This window comes from Manduca sexta, chromosome 7, assembly GCF_014839805.1.
Source record: "Manduca sexta isolate Smith_Timp_Sample1 chromosome 7, JHU_Msex_v1.0, whole genome shotgun sequence".
Taxonomy (NCBI): Eukaryota; Metazoa; Arthropoda; class Insecta; order Lepidoptera; family Sphingidae; genus Manduca; species Manduca sexta.
In genome coordinates, this window is record NC_051121.1 from 2,506,942 (window position 1) to 2,528,737 (window position 21,796).

Sequence of the window (21,796 nt, forward strand, 5' to 3'; positions counted from 1 at the left end):
ATAACACCACTAAAAACCCGATTGACTGCTTGGTAAAAAACCGATGTTTTAAAGGTTTTTCAAGTCTAAAATCCTATTCCATTCCATTTGTAAAATACAAATAGATCCAATTCAAATAAATACTTAGTTTCGCTCACAGCTTCATCTACGTGAAAGACCTATCAAAAGATGTTTTCTTTTACCGAAGCTGATAAATCAATATAAAAACGTATGTTACCTCCAAAACTTCACATGTGTGCCCTTAAGGCTAGGAAGCAGCGACATTCGCCTCAGTAGCTCATAACGAAAGCTATGAATGCTTAATCAATTTCCCAATTTCGATAGACGAGATATACAAACCAGTTAGCATTTTGTAATGCATCAAATAGCTACGCAATTTACATTCGCATTTCATCAACGCGCGCGGATCGCAATTACTAATGCTCTTACATTAACTATTCAGAGTCGGTGCATCGCTACCACCACACACCACTCGGATCGTGTGACCAAATTACCAATTAACATCGGCCTAATAATCGAATGTCAACGCATCTCATTGGTATTGGATATCGTTTTAGACCTATTAATTAGGTAAAATGACCTAATTATTGTTGTACACGGGATAAGATATATTTGGGACTAGGTTGGGCTCCCGACTCTGCCTGCGTAAAAGTCCATCTCGTGACATTACCAAGACCCATCATCTATAAACACCACGCTGGGTAATTTTGTATAAAACTCTAAAAGACCCTACAATGTGAGATTTGACTCTGACCTTAGACCTTTCATTGCCCTGACTAAATCTCATAAGTCACAAGCTCAGTCGGGTACAAAGTGACTGGATTACCTTAAGCCTATTGCGAACTCGGTTCATTCAATTAAGTTCTATCGTATATGATGCCTCCATACCTTATGTACTGATATGTTTTATATCTGGGCAGTTGCTAGTTCACTGCTACTGTCTGTGCTGTTCAATTATTTCGCATAAATTCTAAATTGACATAGAAAAGATTCATGCCATCTACAAAATATACTATTATACAAGTTGTTTTTAATCCACAAGCTACAGTATTCGGTACTAAATGACTCATCGAGTTAGAGAACTCGGCAAATCAATGAAAAAGCGTCATAGATGCGAATCACATAGCTCTACTTAAACTAGCAGAATACCATTCTAAATCCAACGTACATTAACAGGCGAGCGCTGTATTTCTGTTTTAATAAATGTTACTTGTATATCCGGTACACGTGTATCACATTACGCGTGATTAATTAAAAGAGCAGCAGTAATGGAGCGCCGACAAGCCATCGGAATGTTTCATAGCAATTTGTTTATGCTGTCACATGACGATGATAGCCACAGCCCGTAATGGATTGGTTGCATTGTGTATTAATTCTCGTGTGTATTTGTAAATCTATTATGCGAATATTTTGATGAAAACAGTTCATCGTTCTAGGCAATAAGATAAAAAATATGTTTATTTACAAATAGCTAAATAAATATTATGTATAACAAGCCCTAGTCTACATTACAATGAGAATTTGTGGAAATTGGATATTGGTGTAATTTCGACCCTAATTATCTCAACAGCCTACTGAATGCCTCGTTCTAACTTGTTATGAGGTCCTTTGAATACAAACACAATATTAAACGTAGTTAGTATATCATTCAAAACTTATGGATAACACAAATTCTTCCATATTTTCTACATACATAACATAACATAAACATCACGCATTTTATCCCCGAAGGGGTATGCAGAGGCGCAACTAGGGCACCCACTTTTCGCCAAGTATGTTCCGTCCCATGATGTGATAGGGGGCGAGCCTATCGCCATATCGGGCACAAATTCCAGACTCCGGGCCGATACTGAGCAGAAAAACCCAAATATCACTTTGCCCGACCCGGGACTCGAACCCAGGACCTCAGAGCGCTATTGTACCGGACATGCAATACAACTACGCCACCGAGGCAGTCTACAACCGTACACAAATATTCAGTACCAGGCGAACATAAACCGAGAGCGGACACTGGCGATTCGAAACTACATGTGATATCCGGACAATTGTTGCGGTCGCAACTCCGTCGGAAACCGTTTTACAGCGGTCGGCAACTTTTGCCGCGCTGTGTGCTCACAGAATACATTCGGAAAGGAGCGCAGTCGAGCCGCGCGGTCGTGTTGGTTTTCCGCTGTAGCAAAAAAAAAAAAAGTTAACCGAAGTCCATTGTGGGAATAGTGTATGTTTTCGACAGCGCTGTTCTGGCTCCGCTGGTCAGTTGTTTTTGTGAATACATTCTAAATGGCAATGGATATTGTAAAGTTCGCTTTTCAATGCCTTTGTGTAAACAAAATTTTAGTCGATAGTGACCGCTATGTGTGCATAAAAGTGAAGTACAATATGGCGCTATAATTATTATTGTCCACAAATTTTAATAATTATAATACGACTGCATTAAGAACAACTTTGTTATACAGGTCACTTTGATATGGCGTTAATAAATGAAATCACATATTCCTCTTTACCTCTGCTAACATTATGCTAAAAATAATTCATGAATAATTTTCACCAAAAACCCCAGATTGACTATTAGTGCGAATATGGCGTGTGCATGAGTTTATTTTTGATTGAAAGTATGAAGTTGCTGCTACGACGCATTCCTTTGTTTTTTTTAAAGAAGATAAGCGTGGTTCAAGCTAAAATGACTCTGTTTAAAAAATAATCAACATGTGTATAATGCTTAATATGTTCGCGAACTAGCTTAATTAAACACAAATACATAACGTACTACGTATATAAATTGTGTTTACTACATCAAAATGTAGTGCATATTACTCTATGGAATTTAATGCACCTGAATAGGTACTACCGTAATTGTAACCGCAGCCAGCCTGAATGAAACATTAATTACTAAAATGATAATTATACCTATATCTGCAATAAATTAAACACAAATTCTAATTATATTTGTGGTCTCTCGTATCCCAAAATAAGTCTGGCATAATAGATGGGACGTTTTTCAATATTTTTTTTTATCAATAAATGTTTTTTAAAACATACAAAGTGAAGGTGCAGTTTTCGATACGTCGGGAGAAAATTGACATATAAAAACCGCGAAAAATTCGCTTAAATAGTTTTATTTCAATGTGTAACATTCGCGTTTCGCGTAAACATAAGAAATCAATGTCATCAAAAGAAATCAACGTCAGTGACTTTGCAATAAAATCGCAAATACCCACCCACGACTATAACATGCGAAATGTACCAGGGGCGCATAAACAGACGTCGCTTTCATTTCGCCATGAATATCGTGGGGATTACTTTGTGCAGTGCATCATTCGAGCCATGCGATCGGTAATGGATGGCGACTATCGACGTAACGACTCTGCCGTTTATAACATGTTCGGTGATGTGCGTGTGTTATTATTATTGAACTATGGTATAGACTAGATCAAATATATCGATAGCGTTCAAATAAAAATACACGATTATATATCGCCTCAAGGGTCTAGTACGTAGAACGTACTCAGCATATGAAACGTCCTGGATACCAGGCTGAGTACCTAAAATTTCTACGAGTCATTGGATTAGAGAAGTTCACCTGAGTTGCTCGACATAGGACTTTGTCTTTGATAGTAAAATGGGCCCTTAGTTTGCGTATTTTGTTCCTTTTTTGTTTTTTGACAGCTCTGTAAGACAGTTCTATTCGTAAGTAATAAAATATGTTTTCTTTTTTTTTGCTTCCTTTTTAATTATTTTTATATGACGACAGTTTTGTTCCTGTCGGAACCATGGGATATAAAATATTTTTTTTGAGAATTGGAAGTACAAGTTGCGTGTCTGTATTACACCTACCTAAATACCTACCATAATTGAAAAAAGCGCATGCATAAAAACCTACATAAATCCAGATCGCACTCTGAACAGAATCAATATCTATAAATCTGCAGATCATCGTAAAACGCAATACATTTCGTCGTGCGACATTATCACATATACCATTAAATATATTGTAAACAAGTCTCTCACAATGCCAAGCCGGAATAATAAGCGCGCCATTTACAACTCAATATAAATTTTAAACGATACAAGTTGAATAATAAAAAAAAAGTTTGAACGCAAAAGTCCGCCTGTCACCTAATGGCCGATGCATTGTTCTCGGACTAATCCGTAGAGCTGCGCCGCCGGCGGCTAATCCCGGCCGATCCCGCGTAATTCCGTCGCGGCCCGGGATTGCGCCGGTCCCGCGCCGCGCGCCCCGGTAATGCGACCATATTAAAACAGCGGCCGCCATTAACGCGAAATACATTAATGCGCCTCCCAGCATAGTTAATGCGGTAACCTCGGCTCTTTATATTGCAAAATATGGATTCTAGAGTTAAATAAAACTGAGTAAAGAGGTACTGCCTTTCTAAAAAAACCTTGTATACCTCCACCTTAGTTATACAGCGTTTTGTCTTGCTATGTCGCGTGACATTTAACGCCAGAGTAAGCGAGATAAAACACAAAAACAAACGTAGACAACGTTTGTGGGTATAATGTTCAGTGAGCAGAAATCAGGATCTAGAATGTAAAATATGGGGCATTCCACGTGAAGCGGGCACGAAAAAAAACTCGATGTCTCAGATTTTCGTAATATTTGATTATGTTATACCTGTATATGTCCTCGATCCAGATACAAAATATTATTAAAGTATAAAGCCTGGTTAGCGAGTAAAAGGACTTTGAAGTTTTGACTGGCCGGCTGGTATACGCCACTTCGAATCCAATTATCAAGTTTTTAAATGTTACAATAAAATAAATAAAGCAATGATATAAATACTTCATTTAATGAGCTTTTTTATTGTATTTTTGGAAATTGAAAAATGTTTTTTTTTCTTTGAAAAAAATGTGTTTGAAAGTTTCAAACTTGAATTTCACAAAGTTGGCATATTTATATATTTTTTATTTTTTTTCTAAAAATAGCTACTATTGTATAGATAATCCCTGCGAAGTTTCATAATGGGCTGAGAAGTAGTTTAGGAGCTAGACCGATTACAGTGCCGAAGCGCGGCGGTCGCCAGAAAGAGCGAAGTAGTAAAAACTTTCAATTATACTAAATACTTTCGTTCAGAGTATTTTATCATGTTTTGCATCGCTCTAACGATTCAATTACATCTAATTATAATATAAAAAAATATATTTTATATTACTGACGGTGCACAACAACATTTTAAAAAGATTTAATTGTATTAACTTGTTATATTTCAAACAGGATTGTGGTAAAGATGCAGAATTTCATTTTCGTGCCACTTCACATGGCAGAAGGGCAATTTAACGGTCTCGGTGGTAACCTAAAACGCCTGGAGACAAGCTAGTTTACATAACGCATCAAATAAAGACATCACGATACCCGACCGCTTATACATATAGGCTAGAACATCAATGCCACAAACTCATATTTATTATTACTACTACTATTTATTATTATTATTTATATATATTTTAATGTTTCAAACTTGTATTTCACAAAGTTGGCATATTTATATAATAACTTTTTTCTACTAAAATAGCCAATATTGTATATAGATTATCCTTGCCAAGTTTCAAATGTTGTTGTGCACCGTCAGTAATATAAATATGTTTTTTAATATTATAATCAGATGTAATTGAATCGTTAGAGCGATGCAAAACATGATAAAATACTCTGATCGAAAGTATTTAGTTTTATTGAAAGTTTTTACTACTTCGCTCTTTCTGGCGACCGCCGCGCTTCGGCACTGTAACCGGTCTAGCTCCTAAACGACTTCTCAGCCCATTATGAAACTTCGCAGGGATTATCTATACAATAGTAGCTATTTTTAGAAAAAAAAATAAAAAATATATAAAAATGCCAACTTTGTGAAATTCAAGTTCGAAACTTTCAAACACATTTTTTTCAAAGAAAAAAATCATGTTTGAATTTCCAAAAATACAATAAAAAAGCTCATTAAATGAAGTATTTATTTCATTGCTTTATTTATTTTATTGTAAGATTTAAAAATTTGATAATTGGTTTCGAAGTGGCGTATACCAGCCGGCCAGTCAAAACTTCAAAGTCCTTTTACTCGCTAACCAGGCTTTATACTTTAATAATATTTTGTATCTGGCTCGAGGACATATACAGGTATAACATAATCAAATATTACGAAAATCTGAGACGTCGAGTTTTTTTTCGTGCCGGCTTCACGTGGAATGCCCCATATGTTAGTTCTGATTTAGTTTACTGATTGATGCATATGTGTTCCATATATTTTGTATACCTACTACCGAGTACTTTTTAAAAGACCGTGACAGATTCTCATTCCGTAGAATCGCGTTCCGGGGTCAGTTAGTGCCCGTCTAGCGGCACAAGCCGGCATAATTCTAGCATGAGCGGAAAGATTATCAGAACTAGTTTATTTTGCAACAACAAAAATAATTACAAATACTACAGAGCGTCTATCTTCAACCCGCAATCAGAAAGATAGAAAGTAACGCGCCCGATCGTTTGCTACTCTAGTCTCGACCATATTGACACGGGTATATTGATCCCGATGAACCGGAAATGAATTTTTGCTCGGCACTACGTTAAATGCTTTATGCCAAGACCGAATGCCATTTAAAATTATAAGCGAGTATAAAATGTTGCTTTTCATTTATATCGACGTGGGTGTAATTGAAATAAATAAAAAATATATTAATAATTCCTATTTCTATATTAACATATAAAAAATATAGAGTTTGGCTTACACGTTTTCACGTCTAAGCTGCAAAACCAGAAGAGATACATACAATTTTGTATTAAATCTGGAATTGAGAAGAAGGAATAAACGCTGATTCCAGTGAATAGCATTTAGGTAGAAAATTACAAAGTTTTATTGTATATATAACATATTAATTGTAAATAAATATATTATTTCTACCGTCGAACCGGGTGGCTGAACACTGAGCCACAAGACCATTGTCCCCCACAAATCGCTCTAGTCGCCCCTGGAGCTGAACAGTAATGGAAATCGCACTCATCCCACAACAAAAAAAAACTGCGTGCTTTGAACAACTCCGATTTAGTTCTCTAGCATATGTGAAACAGAAGTAAAGTATATTAATAAGAAAACAAAATACTTTTCTGCTATGTGAGCGTTATATTTCATATCACATAAAATATTTTACAACATTGAATAGTAGCAATCTCTCGGATATCTCAGAGTTCAGCTGTTTTTCCACCTCGCTGCCCCCGTCAAGTTCGGAGCGCGGCCCGTTGGCCCCTAATATGAAATATCTTATAAAATAAAATGAAAAATAAATTATAATTAGCTGATGACTTTGATTTTCTATTATTCAATAGTTTGCTACTTGGATAAGTTTAAAAATGTTTCAATATTAGTCAAGTCCAGATGATACAGCGTTAGCTTTCAGTGATATTACGGAGCCTTTTTGAATCAAAACTCACCGAAATGTCTGCACATTAATACTTCATGGAGAGAAGACAAGATGAAAGTAAAAAAAAATCTCTGTTAACTAAAAACTGCGAAATATCAATAATATTATATCTTGCTGCAAGTCCTATCCAGAAAGATCATACTTTACTAATTATCATAAAGGATATGTTCAATAAATGTATTCATGACTTATTAGTTTAATCAATTAAATCACAATAATAAATCAAAGCTTCGTTATTAAGAAATTTTTCATCGGCCCCGGTCGTGTATAACTTCTCTCCTAGAATAAAGTCCCCATAAGAATCAAATATGTTCCAAGAAAAAAAGTCGCCAACAATACTCTTCTACTCTAAAAAATTCCCGGAGAAGCTGAGTTTGTTCAAATTTCCCTGAACACTTGACATACAAGTAGATCTAAATCTAAATGCATTTTAGCATATCTCAAATGATTTTGCATTCATAAAACTATCGCATTGAAGCCTGGTGTCAGCTATCGACTGCACTAGTCTCGCGTTACGCATGGGCATGTATCTCCCTCCAACCCTATTCCCCAACCAGGCACAACAATCGACCGTTAATGAATTTGATGAATGTGTTGACCCCGGACGCGTATAATGCACAAAACTGCATTATGAAAACGCTACATCGAACCTAGCAATTATTTGCAGTGTGATGTTGAATACTTTACGTTAAATTGTTTTGGTTTAGTAGCGTCAAAGCTTTACTACTGTCTAATGGATATACTCTTGTACCTGTCCGCTAGGGTATCTGATCTCTAGCACGCTTTGTCACAGCGCCTTATACAAAAAAGTCACGTTTTAATTTCCGAAGGGGTAGGCAGAGGCAATAAAGGCACCCCCTTTTCGTCATGTAGTTTCCGTCCCATTATATGACCTATCACGGATCGCCTACTAAGGCATGCCTATCTCCATATTAAGCACAACGTTTAGAATCCCGGCCGATATTGAGCAGAAAATCTCAACACCATTACCGGACCCGGGATTCGAACCCCGGTCCTCAGAGCGGTGATCCCAACACCTTTTACGGACGTGCAAAAACGTCGCACTTCAAAATACGCTCCAGGAAGCCATGTCTACCACTTAATCACATCTTTTTACATGGAGAGAGTTTGTTCGACATCTATTCGACGGCATTGATGTCGATAAATACCTAAGTTTTAATCGTGGATAAATACGTGGTTCCTATGGGATTTCCTCTAGGAAAGAACCTTCACAGGGAATCGTGACCAAAATCTCATTTCTAAAAATATAATACACTATAACCATAATTGATATACATCCGATATCGTAAGTGCGCGCCATAAATTTCGTCACATTACCCTACGACGAAATCGACACAAGCTCACGTATTTTTTATAACGCATTATTTCAATGTTTTTGATCACAGGGGGCGTAGCTCAGATGGTAGAGCGCTCGCTTAGCATGCGAGAGGTACCGGGATCGATACCCGGCGCCTCCAAATATTTTTGGGTCTTCTAAGATTTTGGTTTATCTAAAAAATTCTAAAAAGATTTCTTTGGTAGGCTTTAATTAAATTATAGTTTATTTGTACTTATAATTACATTAACAAAAATATTCTTTGGAACATACTCTGAAGTGTGCTAACGTCTAAGTAAGACCTTTCTATAAAAAGCCATGTCCAAAAAATTGTTCGATTGGAGGCGCCGGGTATCGATCCCGGTACCTCTCGCATGCTAAGCGAGCGCTCTACCATCTGAGCTACGCCCCCTGTTCCAGAAGCAGACAAAAGTGTTTGCTATAATCTTGAACATGACCATTGGAAGTAAAACAAGTACAATTACTTAGTACGCGTGTCGTGTACTAGGTCAGGCCTTTCACTTGCACGACTTACACTACGCTACTTTACGCAATGTTGTTGTTCAACACTTGCGGGTAGAACAGATATGCAAGAACAACGCCATCTTTTGGCTATTTAAAGAATTTAAATAATTGTAATATGCAGGCATATAATTCATACTTCCATACAACCGTGTATAATGTATGCCTGATACTACTTTGCAACAGACATAAACATTGCGGTCGTCCGTTCCGAATAGAATTATAGCATAAGAGGAAGTGACTACCCTGTAAAGTACTTTAAAAACTATTGCAGCTAAATATACGTATACATCTTAGATTAACAAATCGCTATTACAAAGTTCTATATGATATTTTTTACCCAAATTGATGTATATATAACATGATTCTATGTATTTTTCTGTAAAAGCTTCCATTAATCCCGAAAGATTATAATTAAAGAGGAAACCATGACCATTCCTGAGAGGGTTGTGCACTCGTATGGAACTTTAAAATTCATTTATTACTTATTTTGTGAGCACATAAGTGAACTCCTCTTAAGAAAAATAAAAAAAAACAAATATATTTTTTTTCTTCTCTCTATCATGTACTCGTACTGTAGTTTATACCTTAAACTGATTTCGAAAAGGGCAACACCAGAGTTTCTTGCCCGTTCTTCTCTGATATAAACGACTTTTCGAACTGGTGGTAGAGTTAATATTGACGGAATCTAAATAATGTATAACATTTTACGGGTTCAATAAATCATGTGTTTCATTTAATGATTTTCACCAATAGGAAAACTATATAACTCATTTTTCCAATATAAATAAAATTTTACATCGTACATTGTTATATTTAGCCAGCCATATATTACGATGTTTAAAAAGAGTAAGTAGGCGAACGCAAGCACACAGTCGGGACATAATATTCTCAATGCAGGAGAATGCATTAAAATTAATGATATACTTACTATTAGTACGCTGTAGAGTCGCCAGGATGCTTGTTATGTTATATACGCTGTTTGTCGTTCTATTTTGAGTCACATCAAAAAAAGCAGGATAAAATATAACAAATTTACTCACAAAATATCGTCCTGTATTTATTAGTAAAACAGTGGATATAAAAGCAAATATTTTGATTACTATAAGAAATTCAATAAAAAGAAAACAATAATTTGGAGGCGCCGGGTATCGATCCCGGTACCTCTCGCATGCTAAGCGAGCGCTCTACCATCTGAGCTACGCCCCCGGATACAAAAAGTACGAAATGTACCGTTACATTGGAAGTTGTGACGTCACGAATACTGGCAATGAAATGTCACGCACAATCAGATTGGCTGATAAACATAGTACCTATTATAAAACTGTTTTATATAGTATACTAGCTTTTGCTCGCAGCTTCGACCGCGTGAAGTAGTTTTCCGGGATAGTAGTCTATAACCTTCGCAGGGTCTTAAACTATCTCCATACCAAATTTCGTTTTGTTATACCACGTTTTATGTCACGTCCTGTTCCCGCGGGGACGGGATAAAAAATATCCTATGTCCGTCTCCTGGTTCTAAGCTACCTCCCTACCAATTTTCAGCCAAATCGGTTCAGTCGTTCTTGAGTTATAAATAGTGTAACTAACACAACTTTCTTTTATATATATAGATTAAAATAATTAAATAATTAAATTGTACCTAATTCTAACTAAGCCAAAAGTATCCCAGAATAAAGTCCACAAAGCAAAAACGCTCTCTGAACGATCGCTAGAATTATACCGGCCTGTATACCTATTCTAGTACAGTACGCAGATTAATAAAAACCAACAATTTTTATAGTTTTGCGTTTATACAAGCGACCCGGCCCGGCTTCGCACGAGTAGCACTAAATATAATCTGTAGCCAGATGACTTCTGGTGGTTCAATAGCCACCATGCTATTGAATGCTGGGCTAATCGGAAGATTACCTAAAAATGACATTATAATCGCTCCAGCCGTTATGGAATCTATAGGAAGCATATATAGACATACCTATAGATTTAAGTTTTAATAGAGCTAATAATCTTAGAAAAAAGTAACCTAGTTTACAATGTTTTTTACGAAGTAAGGCAAGCTTGTAATAAGTTTTGTGTAGATAGTGAGTTATGTGGTATTCCGTGTGTACTGTTAATTAACGAACCTTAACAGGAAAAGGTTACTCATTAGCATGAATGGTCCAGCTTGACTAGTACTATCATTTCCCCATAGCAAATCGATGGGTTGTGAAGCAGTAGAGCTTTGGAGTAATGCTCCTGGAGATCAGTGTTATAGCCAATATGAAATAGCGGAGCTTTATTCAAGATCTTTACGGGTCTAAGATTTTTTGGCATAGTATGTTCTCTCATAGGAATTATCATAATGACATTAAGAAGTTACGATTGTAAAACTATTAGAGGAAAATATATTATTCTTTTACAATGCACCCATAACAACTATTACTAAGAGGGTAGCGTACTCATAATCAAAGTAAAATTTAATTAAACTATAATTCCAAAAAGATTCCTATTGGAGGCGCCGGGTATCGATCCCGGTACCTCTCGCATGCTAAGCGAGCGCTCTACCATCTGAGCTACGCCCCCTGGTACTGTGTACAACTAAATTCACTGTCTTAATATTTACACCAACTGCTTACAAGGACAATCATTCCTTTCACCAGATTTTATCTTAAAATAATCATTGCTAGAGCCTTCGTCTGTATTTTTTAAAACTACCTTACATAAATCATATTGGATAACCAAATTACGTAGTCAACTGGAATCAACTAAGTTTAAATTAGTATAACAGAATACCTCCTCGCCGAATTTTTGGCGACGTCAGCCAATCTTACCGGAGATTAGCCAGGTACTCATGAGATAGTGCACAAGCATGAACGCAATACATAGGTGCATTATCTATTCTTTCACCCTCATAAACCGGTGTTATAGCAATACGACATGACGGGAAATGTAATAATATATCTACCCGGAAATGTATGAAACGGCTGAATTCTTTAAGAAAATTTAAGCTACTTACGAGCAGGTAAGAAACTCGCTTTAGAAAGTACAATATTAGTGCTATCATGGTATATACAAGCTTTTTCATGGAGATAAGGAACTTTCAGTAGCATCCTTCCCAGGTACAACTCAAAAGATCGCCAGTTAGTATTAAAACTTTCAATTGTTTACGCGGGCCAAGCTGCGGCCAATCACTAGTGTCTAGTGTCAGACAATCTAACCGCGTTTAACTATCGCAATAACAATAAATTACGACGTGATACGTAATGAAATGATGTAATATAAACGTTACATTTTATCTCTGATAGGAATTGTGACAATAAATTAAGATATTTATTGAAGATAACGTGATCCTGATATATAATAATAATTATGTTTTGTCTAATCTAAAACCATTATGAGATGACCATATAAATTTTGTTGCATGGTAAACACCATACATATAAGCTGATTTTCTTCAGGGATGGGTATATTATCACACCATCATTTCGCCAATTATATTAAATCCCACTCAATGGAAAGGGATCCCGTTGCCATTAACCGCAAAATATTCCAGATTCCAGGCTGACACTGAGCAGAAAAATCCAATATCATTCTAATCGATCCATGAATCGAACCTGAGACCACGGCATTCGTATTGTATACATGTCAAGCGGACATAGTTAGCGCCACATAAACAATTTCAACGCACTCCACAACTTTGAATTACAAATTAGTGCACGACATCACGCTGATAATGGGTCAGTACGAGCCAAAGAAAGCGCAAATCTATAATTACTCCTCTCTGTCGACCCCCACTTGTCTGGTAGTTATTACCGAACGACAATACTCTAAGGTCACTGGAAGGCTAACGGTTCCAATTACAATAAACTAGAACATAAATTTTGCAATTGACATAATCATAATATTATGTAGATCACCTTGTCTCATGGTCAAGATATCAGTTAGGAAACATAATATAACTGTTATTTACGTTTTGTATATCAACAGGGGGCGTAGCTCAGATGGTAGAGCGCTCGCTTAGCATGCGAGAGGTACCGGGATCGATACCCGGCGCCTCCAAGATCTCTTTTACTGTTTTTTTTTCTAGTAAGGATTTTTATGAGAATAGTCTTTCTTATAAGACTACGTAAAGTTTCTTCTATCTAGGTCATGTCACATTATTAAAATTTTGCCATGGAATATGTTTCTAAAACATAGATGGTTTAAAAAACTAAATGAACTAACTTTCGCCACAAATCAATCGAAACCAGAGAAACGTGGTCGCTGCCCTTAAATGACAGGTATAGAAAGAAATTAGGGGGGAATGAATGGCTTCGGACACCTAAATATACACAACATATTATTATTATTATTCTAGGAGAAAATGGTACTGCTTATTTACTTACCTTGGACGTATTTACTTAACCATTTTCGATGTGTCAATACGAATCTGCGTACTAGGAGTGTATAAGTGTAATGCATGTTAGTTCAGCAAAACAGGCGCCCGGTAGTACGTGACGTATCGCAGACTGTGCATCATGCAGATTGCAGCGATTACGAGATATTGTTTTCGTATAATTCGCGATTTTAGTTTTACAGAGTAGTTGAATAAGATGATGCAACATTAATCTAAACCATGTTTGTTTTTATTCGGGCTCGGCAAGGTGACCCTCACTGTATTTGATAGTAAGTGGAGTGGAGTCCAATAGAATGTCGAATGACGAGAGATGATTGCCCTTCGCCAGTTTATTGAAATTATCAACCGATAATTGTGAGAAGGTTTTTTTTGGTAATAAACTGGGACGTTGGACATACAAATTTACTTACAAAGATATGTTCACGAGTATATCTTCAAAAAAATAGACCTCTTAGAAATGGCCCCTTTTGCGCACCTCTGTGCATGACCCATGTTTCGTTAAACTTACCTTATACTATCTGTCTATATTGTAATGAATAGCACTCCTGTCGACATTTAGGAAACAAAGTTATTGAAGGTCTATCTATAATCTTTATAAGGTAATCTTATTACCAGTGCTAGTACGTGACATTACCCCAATGTCTTATAACTGTTCTTTTCGTATATTATTCCAATAGGGGGCGTAGCTCAGATGGTAGAGCGCTCGCTTAGCATGCGAGAGGTACCGGGATCGATACCCGGCGCCTCCAACTGATTACATTTTTTGATCTCGCATTATTTGTTTACCTCTGAATTTGTTATTTATTTTGGTTAAAACATCTCCAGTGTTTCATTTTTCGGACTTTTGAGCAGTATTCTCATGATCGTAAAAAAATCTATGAAACATATTATTGTCCCTTTTAATCTGACCCTTGTCGGTTCAGCGACGAAACGATTTAAAATTTCAAAGAACCATTTAAAAGGGATCAAGGCAAAAAACAAGGGCGCTTCCGGTACGGACCCGCAGGCGCATAAGAATAAGGTTCGAAAGGGTTGAGAATGTTTCTCACAGGTACCAGGAGACCATAGCTGGTAGAGAGTTTCACTGATACAGGTGGGTGGATAATAAACGTACACTTCCCTTGTCAACAAGATATAAAGTATGGCCCACCATAATTTTATATCTTCTATGAATTCTAATCTAACAGTTACTATTGATTTATATAAAAAGATAACAAATCATATTTCTCATTTGGGAATAAAACTATAAAAAATGATGATACATATTACAACTCAGAAAATATGTTTCTTTTTTAAAATGACAGGTGAAGATTTTTTTAATTGAACATTTTTAAATTTTTCAGTATTATGAAATTACATTATCCAATATTGTGTAATGACTGATTTTGATGCGGGCGATGCCGGTAACTAAAGCCATTAAAGACGTAAGGAGCGGTTAGTTCGGAATTTTATATTTAATGTACCCAATTATTTAAATTATTACGGGTAGAAAGTTTCACTATCAGTCAGCCTACCCCTAAAGAAGTAACCAAAAATAGTAGTATTTTTGGCAAAGATTCCTACGACAATCAGGCTATCATATCATGTTAGGGGCTATTTTAATTCCTTTAAATCTACCTTGCTTTTTTGTATGAAATTCCTAACATAAATGCTCACAAAAAAGGAAATATCGACACAAAAAATAACGAGTTTGATCCTATAAAACAAAGCTGACGAAGTAACAGCTTGGCCGAAAGGGGTGAACTTTCCCATGAGTACTAGAGCAACATAAAATAAAAGGAACCTCGTAAAGGGCGCGTAAATATTCAGGCGAGCAGCATAGTCGCTAGTCGCTATGTATCATTTACAAAAACTTATTCAGAAACAAAATCTGGTGTTTGTTATAACTCTGGAACACACTATTAATATGTTTATGCATTACACAATAATAATATTTATAATATTATGCTTATTGATGGCTAATTATTATACTCAAGAAGTTGGCATGTATTTAAAGTAAATGTCCCGTTCAAATTATTGCTGGCCTGTATTTAAAATCAATTTCATGCAGATTATAATCTATCGGTAGAGCTCAATTAACTTTTGGGGAATAAAAGTGATATACTTTTTAGCTTCAATGTATTTCGTTTCTCATAAAAAGAAACAAAATTTCTGGGACTTTTTTATTCGGCATGGACTAATTTTATACTTTAAAAAAAATGCCATACCAACTTGTACCACACATGAAAAGGGATAGAAAAAGACGCATTTTTCATAAAACCTGTTCGACCGCGCCCTCTCTTTGCACCCCGAGGCGCAATGACCCCGTTTCCCGTTCGGGAAAGGTAACGCGGGAATGACAAACCCGCAAAATCACGGGATAGGTGTACTAGGAAAGCATAGCACAATGAGGGGTGAGCGTTGAATGAGCCGCGCGAGAACAACACGCACTCCTGCCCTGGAAGCTCACGATTAACAAAATACTCAATGGGATTGACTGAATACATTGCATGAGATTTAAAACTCCTCACAAAAAAATTACAAATAAAAACTTTTAATTCCAAAACTAATATGTACAGCTACGAAATTAATTATAATTACATATTTCCGTAGAATGTATATATATACTCTGGTAAAATGGTGTTAATTGTTGTTACATATTAATATTTCTTTCAAGTTTGAACTTACTATAATATACTGAGATAACTTATTTACATGTTTATCATATCTTTGTCGATCACTTGTAAATGACGTCACACAAGTTCGTGAGAACGTAGGGATAAATATCATCTTAAATACCAGGTCCTCATACAACGAAGAAGCACCATTTTGTGGAACGAAGGCAAGACAAAAAATCTCATAGAGCAAATTCCAGGGCAAAAAAAAAAGGATTGTAAGGATGCGCATAACGAACAACAAACAAACAGCTGCATAAAAAAGACGTGGGTGGAAAACCTTTTGAGTATTTTGTAACATGACAAATACCAGGAGAACATAGTTTCAGGATAGCGTCTTGAAACTACTACAACTATTTTGCTTTTTCAAAAAAGTCCTACAAAGTTCTAACGGATGTGACAGAAAAAAAAAGATTTTGGGGTAACAAAAAAGCTGGAAAAGTTTTAAACGTGGGAACTTTTATGGTACGTATGGTATAAGAAGTACTAGGGCACCATAGCTTGCAAGGTGTTTCTGAATTGAAGTCCCAAACTAATTCTAACGGTTTAACACAATTGAGAAGCAGAAGTAATGCCGTTCGTTACACCACAATCCATTTATTTTACCATATACGAGTAGCTAGCGGTAGCGCAAATAATTATCAACCTCAAAATATATCCATGACAACAAGAATATGACAAGATTTACTTGCCAAAAGAGTACATTGGCGTTAGAGATTGAGAACTGCATTTTTTTAGGGGGTTAAATATTATCATCTCACACGGGATAAACATTCCAAAGAAGCAAGTTAAGACGACAAACTTTCTCAGTATAATCTTATTTTTCCCAGAAGTACCCGGATAACATAGCATTCACGGAGTAACTTTAAGAAAAATCACAGTAGAGACGGTGTTTTTAATGAAATTAGAGAAGGAACAAAGAGAGAACGAGACAGCATATTTTCAAACTCCGCCCCTTTAAAAGGGGAAGCAGGTAAAAAAATCAGGAGAGAATGTTAAGTTGCAAGGGTGCCACAAGCTGCATGCATTCTTGTCTTAAATTTATTCACATTAATACTAAGGCACCATGGAGCCTTGAGAGGTTAAACTCATAATACAATGAAAATATACTTAATTACTGATTAAGCCACTTGACTCATTCTAAAATGTTTAAAAATGTTCTAGCTTAAATAGATTTCCATACGTTATTATACCTAGTTGTCAATAAATTGATATGAAACTTTATTATATGTTATAGAGGTGTGTGTGCACACATACCGGCGACGACTGTCTCGGCGTGCGGTAGCCTCTGCAGCACGTGATGTATGAGGCCGACGTCGGTGCACGCCTGCAGATTGCGCACACTCTTGCGCAGAATCGCGATGAACACCGACCATATCTCCGCCTGTGTACAAAAAATAACTTGTTAGGGGCATGATCTTATTTATATAATAGGGCTTCTTGTTCAATAAAAATCGTAGATCCTAAAAGTAAGGGCCGTATTAATAAACCAATATCACCTTTGAGTAGAAACTTAAGGAGATATTTAAGATTTTGAACTATTTAATAAATCCTACTTCAACTTGAAATATCACGTCCGTTATCAGCACTGTGTAATAAACAAAACTCAGCAGTTACAATCCGCTATATTATGCTAAGACATCATTTGAGATGTTAACATCTTTTTTAAAGCGACGACCGTAAGATACTGGCTTTAACTTAACATCATCTCAGCTGATATCGCACATCATAACGAAACTGAGTTGCGTCTTTCAATGCGGCTCCTAGTTACTATATAGCAATGAGACGCATTAACGTGGACACAACGCAAAATAATTTAAATTTTCTGATCGAAGAATGTCTCAATCAGAAAAAGATAATCAGGCCGAAACTAGTTTAGAAACAATTCGACAAGAAGATAAAAAAAGTTAAAATGAGGCCGCGCGAACAACTCTAGTAATATCATAATCCAGTTGCCGCGATTACTGGCGTCCACATCATGCCGCCGCGCCGCGCTGTATCAACCGAGAGAAATTTTCATTCTAAAGCTTTCTATTTAATAATAGTTGCTGTGTAAAAGCGCAGCATGCGAAATATTTTTAATGAAATTCTTTTACGTTTTACTCTATTCTAGGGTCTCGACATAGCAGGGGCAGGGTAGGGGAGGGCAGGGCCGATTTTAGCTGAGCCCGATTAACAATTAGCTCGCAGCGTAATGCAAGCTAATTAGCTGTAATTCAACAGAGCTGTCGAGTCGTTCTGCGTTACAATCTGAAACGAGGGAATTTGTCCCGAATAGTGTGTTTAGCGTATAAACTTCAGTAGTCTTTAACGCATACACGCATTCATTCATTCTACCGCTGTACATAATTAATTGCAAAAGTAAGAAGGGACAATAACTTAGTTTTTATTTGGTTCCATCGGTAAAGATTTATCAAACTCGCTTCTTAAACTTAGTCTACTATGCTTTGGTGTTATATGTATTCATAATAAATTTATACCAAGACTTTTTATATTCGATAATATTTAAGATTCAAATGATTTTATGACACTTAATTAACAACGGAATATTATTGTTTTAAAGGGAAGTAAATTTATAAACAATCTTTAAAAAATAAATATCTGGAGCGTGGAGACATGTATATTGTATGGCAAAAATGGCATTCGTAGAACACGCGCGTATCAAAGAGGTTTCTTTTGCAGCTGTCACAAGTACTGTCGTTGTTCATGCGCAGCTACATCATCCATGCATCTATATAAAAATGAAAGCAAAAATATTCCCACAAGTACCAAGGCAGCATGAGCATAAAGGAGGTTCGTTAACGCTACACGCTTTACGGATTCTGTGCGTAGGTAATTAACGTTCCCAGGGATAACGGGGAAGCAGAACCATGCGGAAGGTGAATCAAAACGTGATAAAAATAGAAAAGGTTTTGAAAGTTATTCAATGATGTTCGTGTTTTGTGCATTGCGAACAAGAGCGTGGCATATAATAATAATGCTAATTAAAACAGTCATTTACTTCAGAGTGAATTTATTTTACAAACACGAAATTGAATACTATAATTATGATACAAAATATGTAAATATGTAAATAAAATATGTAAAGAACAAGCTATTAACAAGACACGCATAACAGCAAAAAGCTGAGGGAAATGTCATGTGTTTTTATGATACATTTCTTGTTTAATTTCAACCCTTTTTAAAATGTACTCCGGTAAAACGAATCTACAAATTTAAATTCTGATATTCCAGTCTCCAAGAAATACTTACTCTTGGTATCTACTTTTTTTGGTATTCCAATTTTTTTATTATTTTACGATAAAATACAATTCACCATTGTAGTCATAAAATACACTCAAAATAAGACATATAAGTACTTAATTAAAATTTTAAAATAAATTTTCTTAAGTGTTATGAATATTGTGAAATACATTTCTGTCCATTGTTATAAAATTTATTTTTTCAACCCTAGTAAGAAAGTGCAAAAGCACAAAAATATACACAATAGTCCTCCGAGGGACTAAAGTGTACCGAGATGTAATTATATTACATTCTTCAACGGTTAAGGAACAATCACGGCGAAATTACAAGTTCAGAGGGAATTCTCGCAATTCACTCCGCTCGGAAATTTGTGGGGGAACATTTTATATTTTACTCGGAGCGTGTAAAGGAATTGTTACATTTTTATTTAGCCGTGATTAAAACGTGGCGGCATGAGTTCGCGTGAATGTTTCTTTTTAATACGCACGTCGAGTGGAAACCAAAACAACCCTGCTACGCCGTGCCGCGAAAAATAATGCACAACGACCTCCTGTCGTTTAATGTTGTCCTGGTAGCGAGCGTGAACACGTGACGTGACCGCCAACACGTGGGGTTGTCATGCAGCAGTGTGTGAGTTTGCACCCTGCCCGCCTGTTGTGTTAGAAAGTTAGCGGGCAACGCCGCCAAGTCGTAACTTTTCGCACCTTGTGTTCATTAAATAATAAACTTTCATTATTAGTCAGCCATGGACCGCTTCCTTTATGCAAAGTTGTTATAATTTTTAATTGGGGGGCTAAAGTATAACAATACTAATACTAACTAACATATCGAAGATAATGATTTAGTAACTTAAATTAACGTTAATAATGATAATGTCACTAATACTAAAATATTATACAAAGTTTAAACCGGGTAAAAAACAAGCTTTTGAAAAGTAAAACTACTTTAGTCAAAGGATTTACGTTACACACAAACGAGATTAACAGCAACATAATATAAAAGATACTAAAGAAGAGATCACGGAGACAACTTCATGTGCCGTAACTTTGTTCTACTTAAGTACAAACACCCTTCAAGGGACAATGAAGTTGCGCGAAAAACTTCACGCTCTTAACAAGTTAGTGCGAGAGTCGCGTCGACAGCGGCATGTCTCGGCATTAGCGTGTGCGTGCCTATGTGCGAACACGTTTTAGTTTAACTCTTGATTTCTAATGGTTGCTCATGAACTCTATTTAATTTATGCAATCCTGGCACATGCAATATAATTTGGCGATATAAAATAAAAATAAATAATTATATTCAAAATAATTATTGTGTCACTCACTACATACCAATTTTTAGAAAACAAAATTAAACGGATATGTATACCTATGTTATTCATTCCATTAAAATAATTCCTGAACTAAGAATTTTATATCAAAGGAACAAATGTGAAAAAGAACAAAATCCAAGAAATTCTTTTATGAAAGGACGCTACGAACTGTTTCCCCAAATGAGTGCATATCATGTTTCGGCCAAATTAGCTCGAATATGTATGATGTTAATTAAGTTAATTTGCTGCGAAGATAAGTTCGTCGCAACTCATACATAAATTATATCTAACAAAAAGGAGGAAAACATAATGTCGCTTTATTTGCCACTACCTTTTTCCCAGACAATGAAACAGTTCCCTTTAGTTAGAAGGCACAAGGAGATATCTTCTAACGAACTCAGCTAAGTTTAGGTTACTCTTTATAACGCTTAAAGTGTAGTTTGGTTATTCTGACGATAGAAACGATTCAATGCAACTCTAATAATATTTATTCTAATAGCCTATGCCCGATTTCTTTTAAGCAACCTGATGAACTGGCTTGAAGTTCAGACGTATAAATAAACAAGACGCTGCCTAAACGTATGTTTGTCTTTGCAAACAATCTGATATGTAACCTTACCGAAGAATTTGCAGTCTCGATCATAAAATGTAGTATACATAGGCCCTTAACATTCACACAAGCTTAAGTGAAACATGTAACAAGATGACTTGGACATTCCGCTTCGGTGGCGCGTCGTCCATCATGAAGCACAGTATGCCCGTCTCTACCCTTACTGCACCCTGCGACGTGTTGCTTGCGGCCGCCCGTGATGTATTACTTAATTAGAGCACCAGTGTCGCGAAAAAACAACATCCACATGATTGCTACTCGCCTGGTGAGCGCTGTCGAGATGCGACGGGGAAATGAAATTTTTAATATACAAATACTCTAAGGC

At 36.2% G+C, this 21,796-nt stretch overlaps 1 protein-coding gene and 6 non-coding genes across 7 annotated transcripts in view; 3 read left to right on the plus strand and 4 right to left on the minus strand.

Moving 5' to 3' along the window:
- LOC115455575 (neurobeachin) overlaps positions 1–21,796 on the minus strand; it is a 665,858-nt gene that overhangs the window by 333,028 nt on the left and 311,034 nt on the right. Inside the window, exon 3 of the mRNA XM_037447719.1 lies at positions 17,564–17,690. Coding sequence (XP_037303616.1) covers positions 17,564–17,690 — 127 coding nt within the window. The remainder of the gene's footprint in view (positions 1–17,563; positions 17,691–21,796) is intronic.
- Trnaa-agc lies at positions 8,825–8,897 on the plus strand. The gene has a single exon. It is a non-coding gene; the product is annotated as a tRNA-Ala (tRNA).
- Trnaa-agc lies at positions 9,095–9,167 on the minus strand. The gene has a single exon. It is a non-coding gene; the product is annotated as a tRNA-Ala (tRNA).
- On the minus strand, positions 10,414–10,486 carry Trnaa-agc. The gene has a single exon. It is a non-coding gene; the product is annotated as a tRNA-Ala (tRNA).
- Trnaa-agc lies at positions 11,767–11,839 on the minus strand. Its single transcript has one exon. It is a non-coding gene; the product is annotated as a tRNA-Ala (tRNA).
- On the plus strand, positions 13,243–13,315 carry Trnaa-agc. Its single transcript has one exon. It is a non-coding gene; the product is annotated as a tRNA-Ala (tRNA).
- Positions 14,329–14,401, plus strand: Trnaa-agc. The gene has a single exon. It is a non-coding gene; the product is annotated as a tRNA-Ala (tRNA).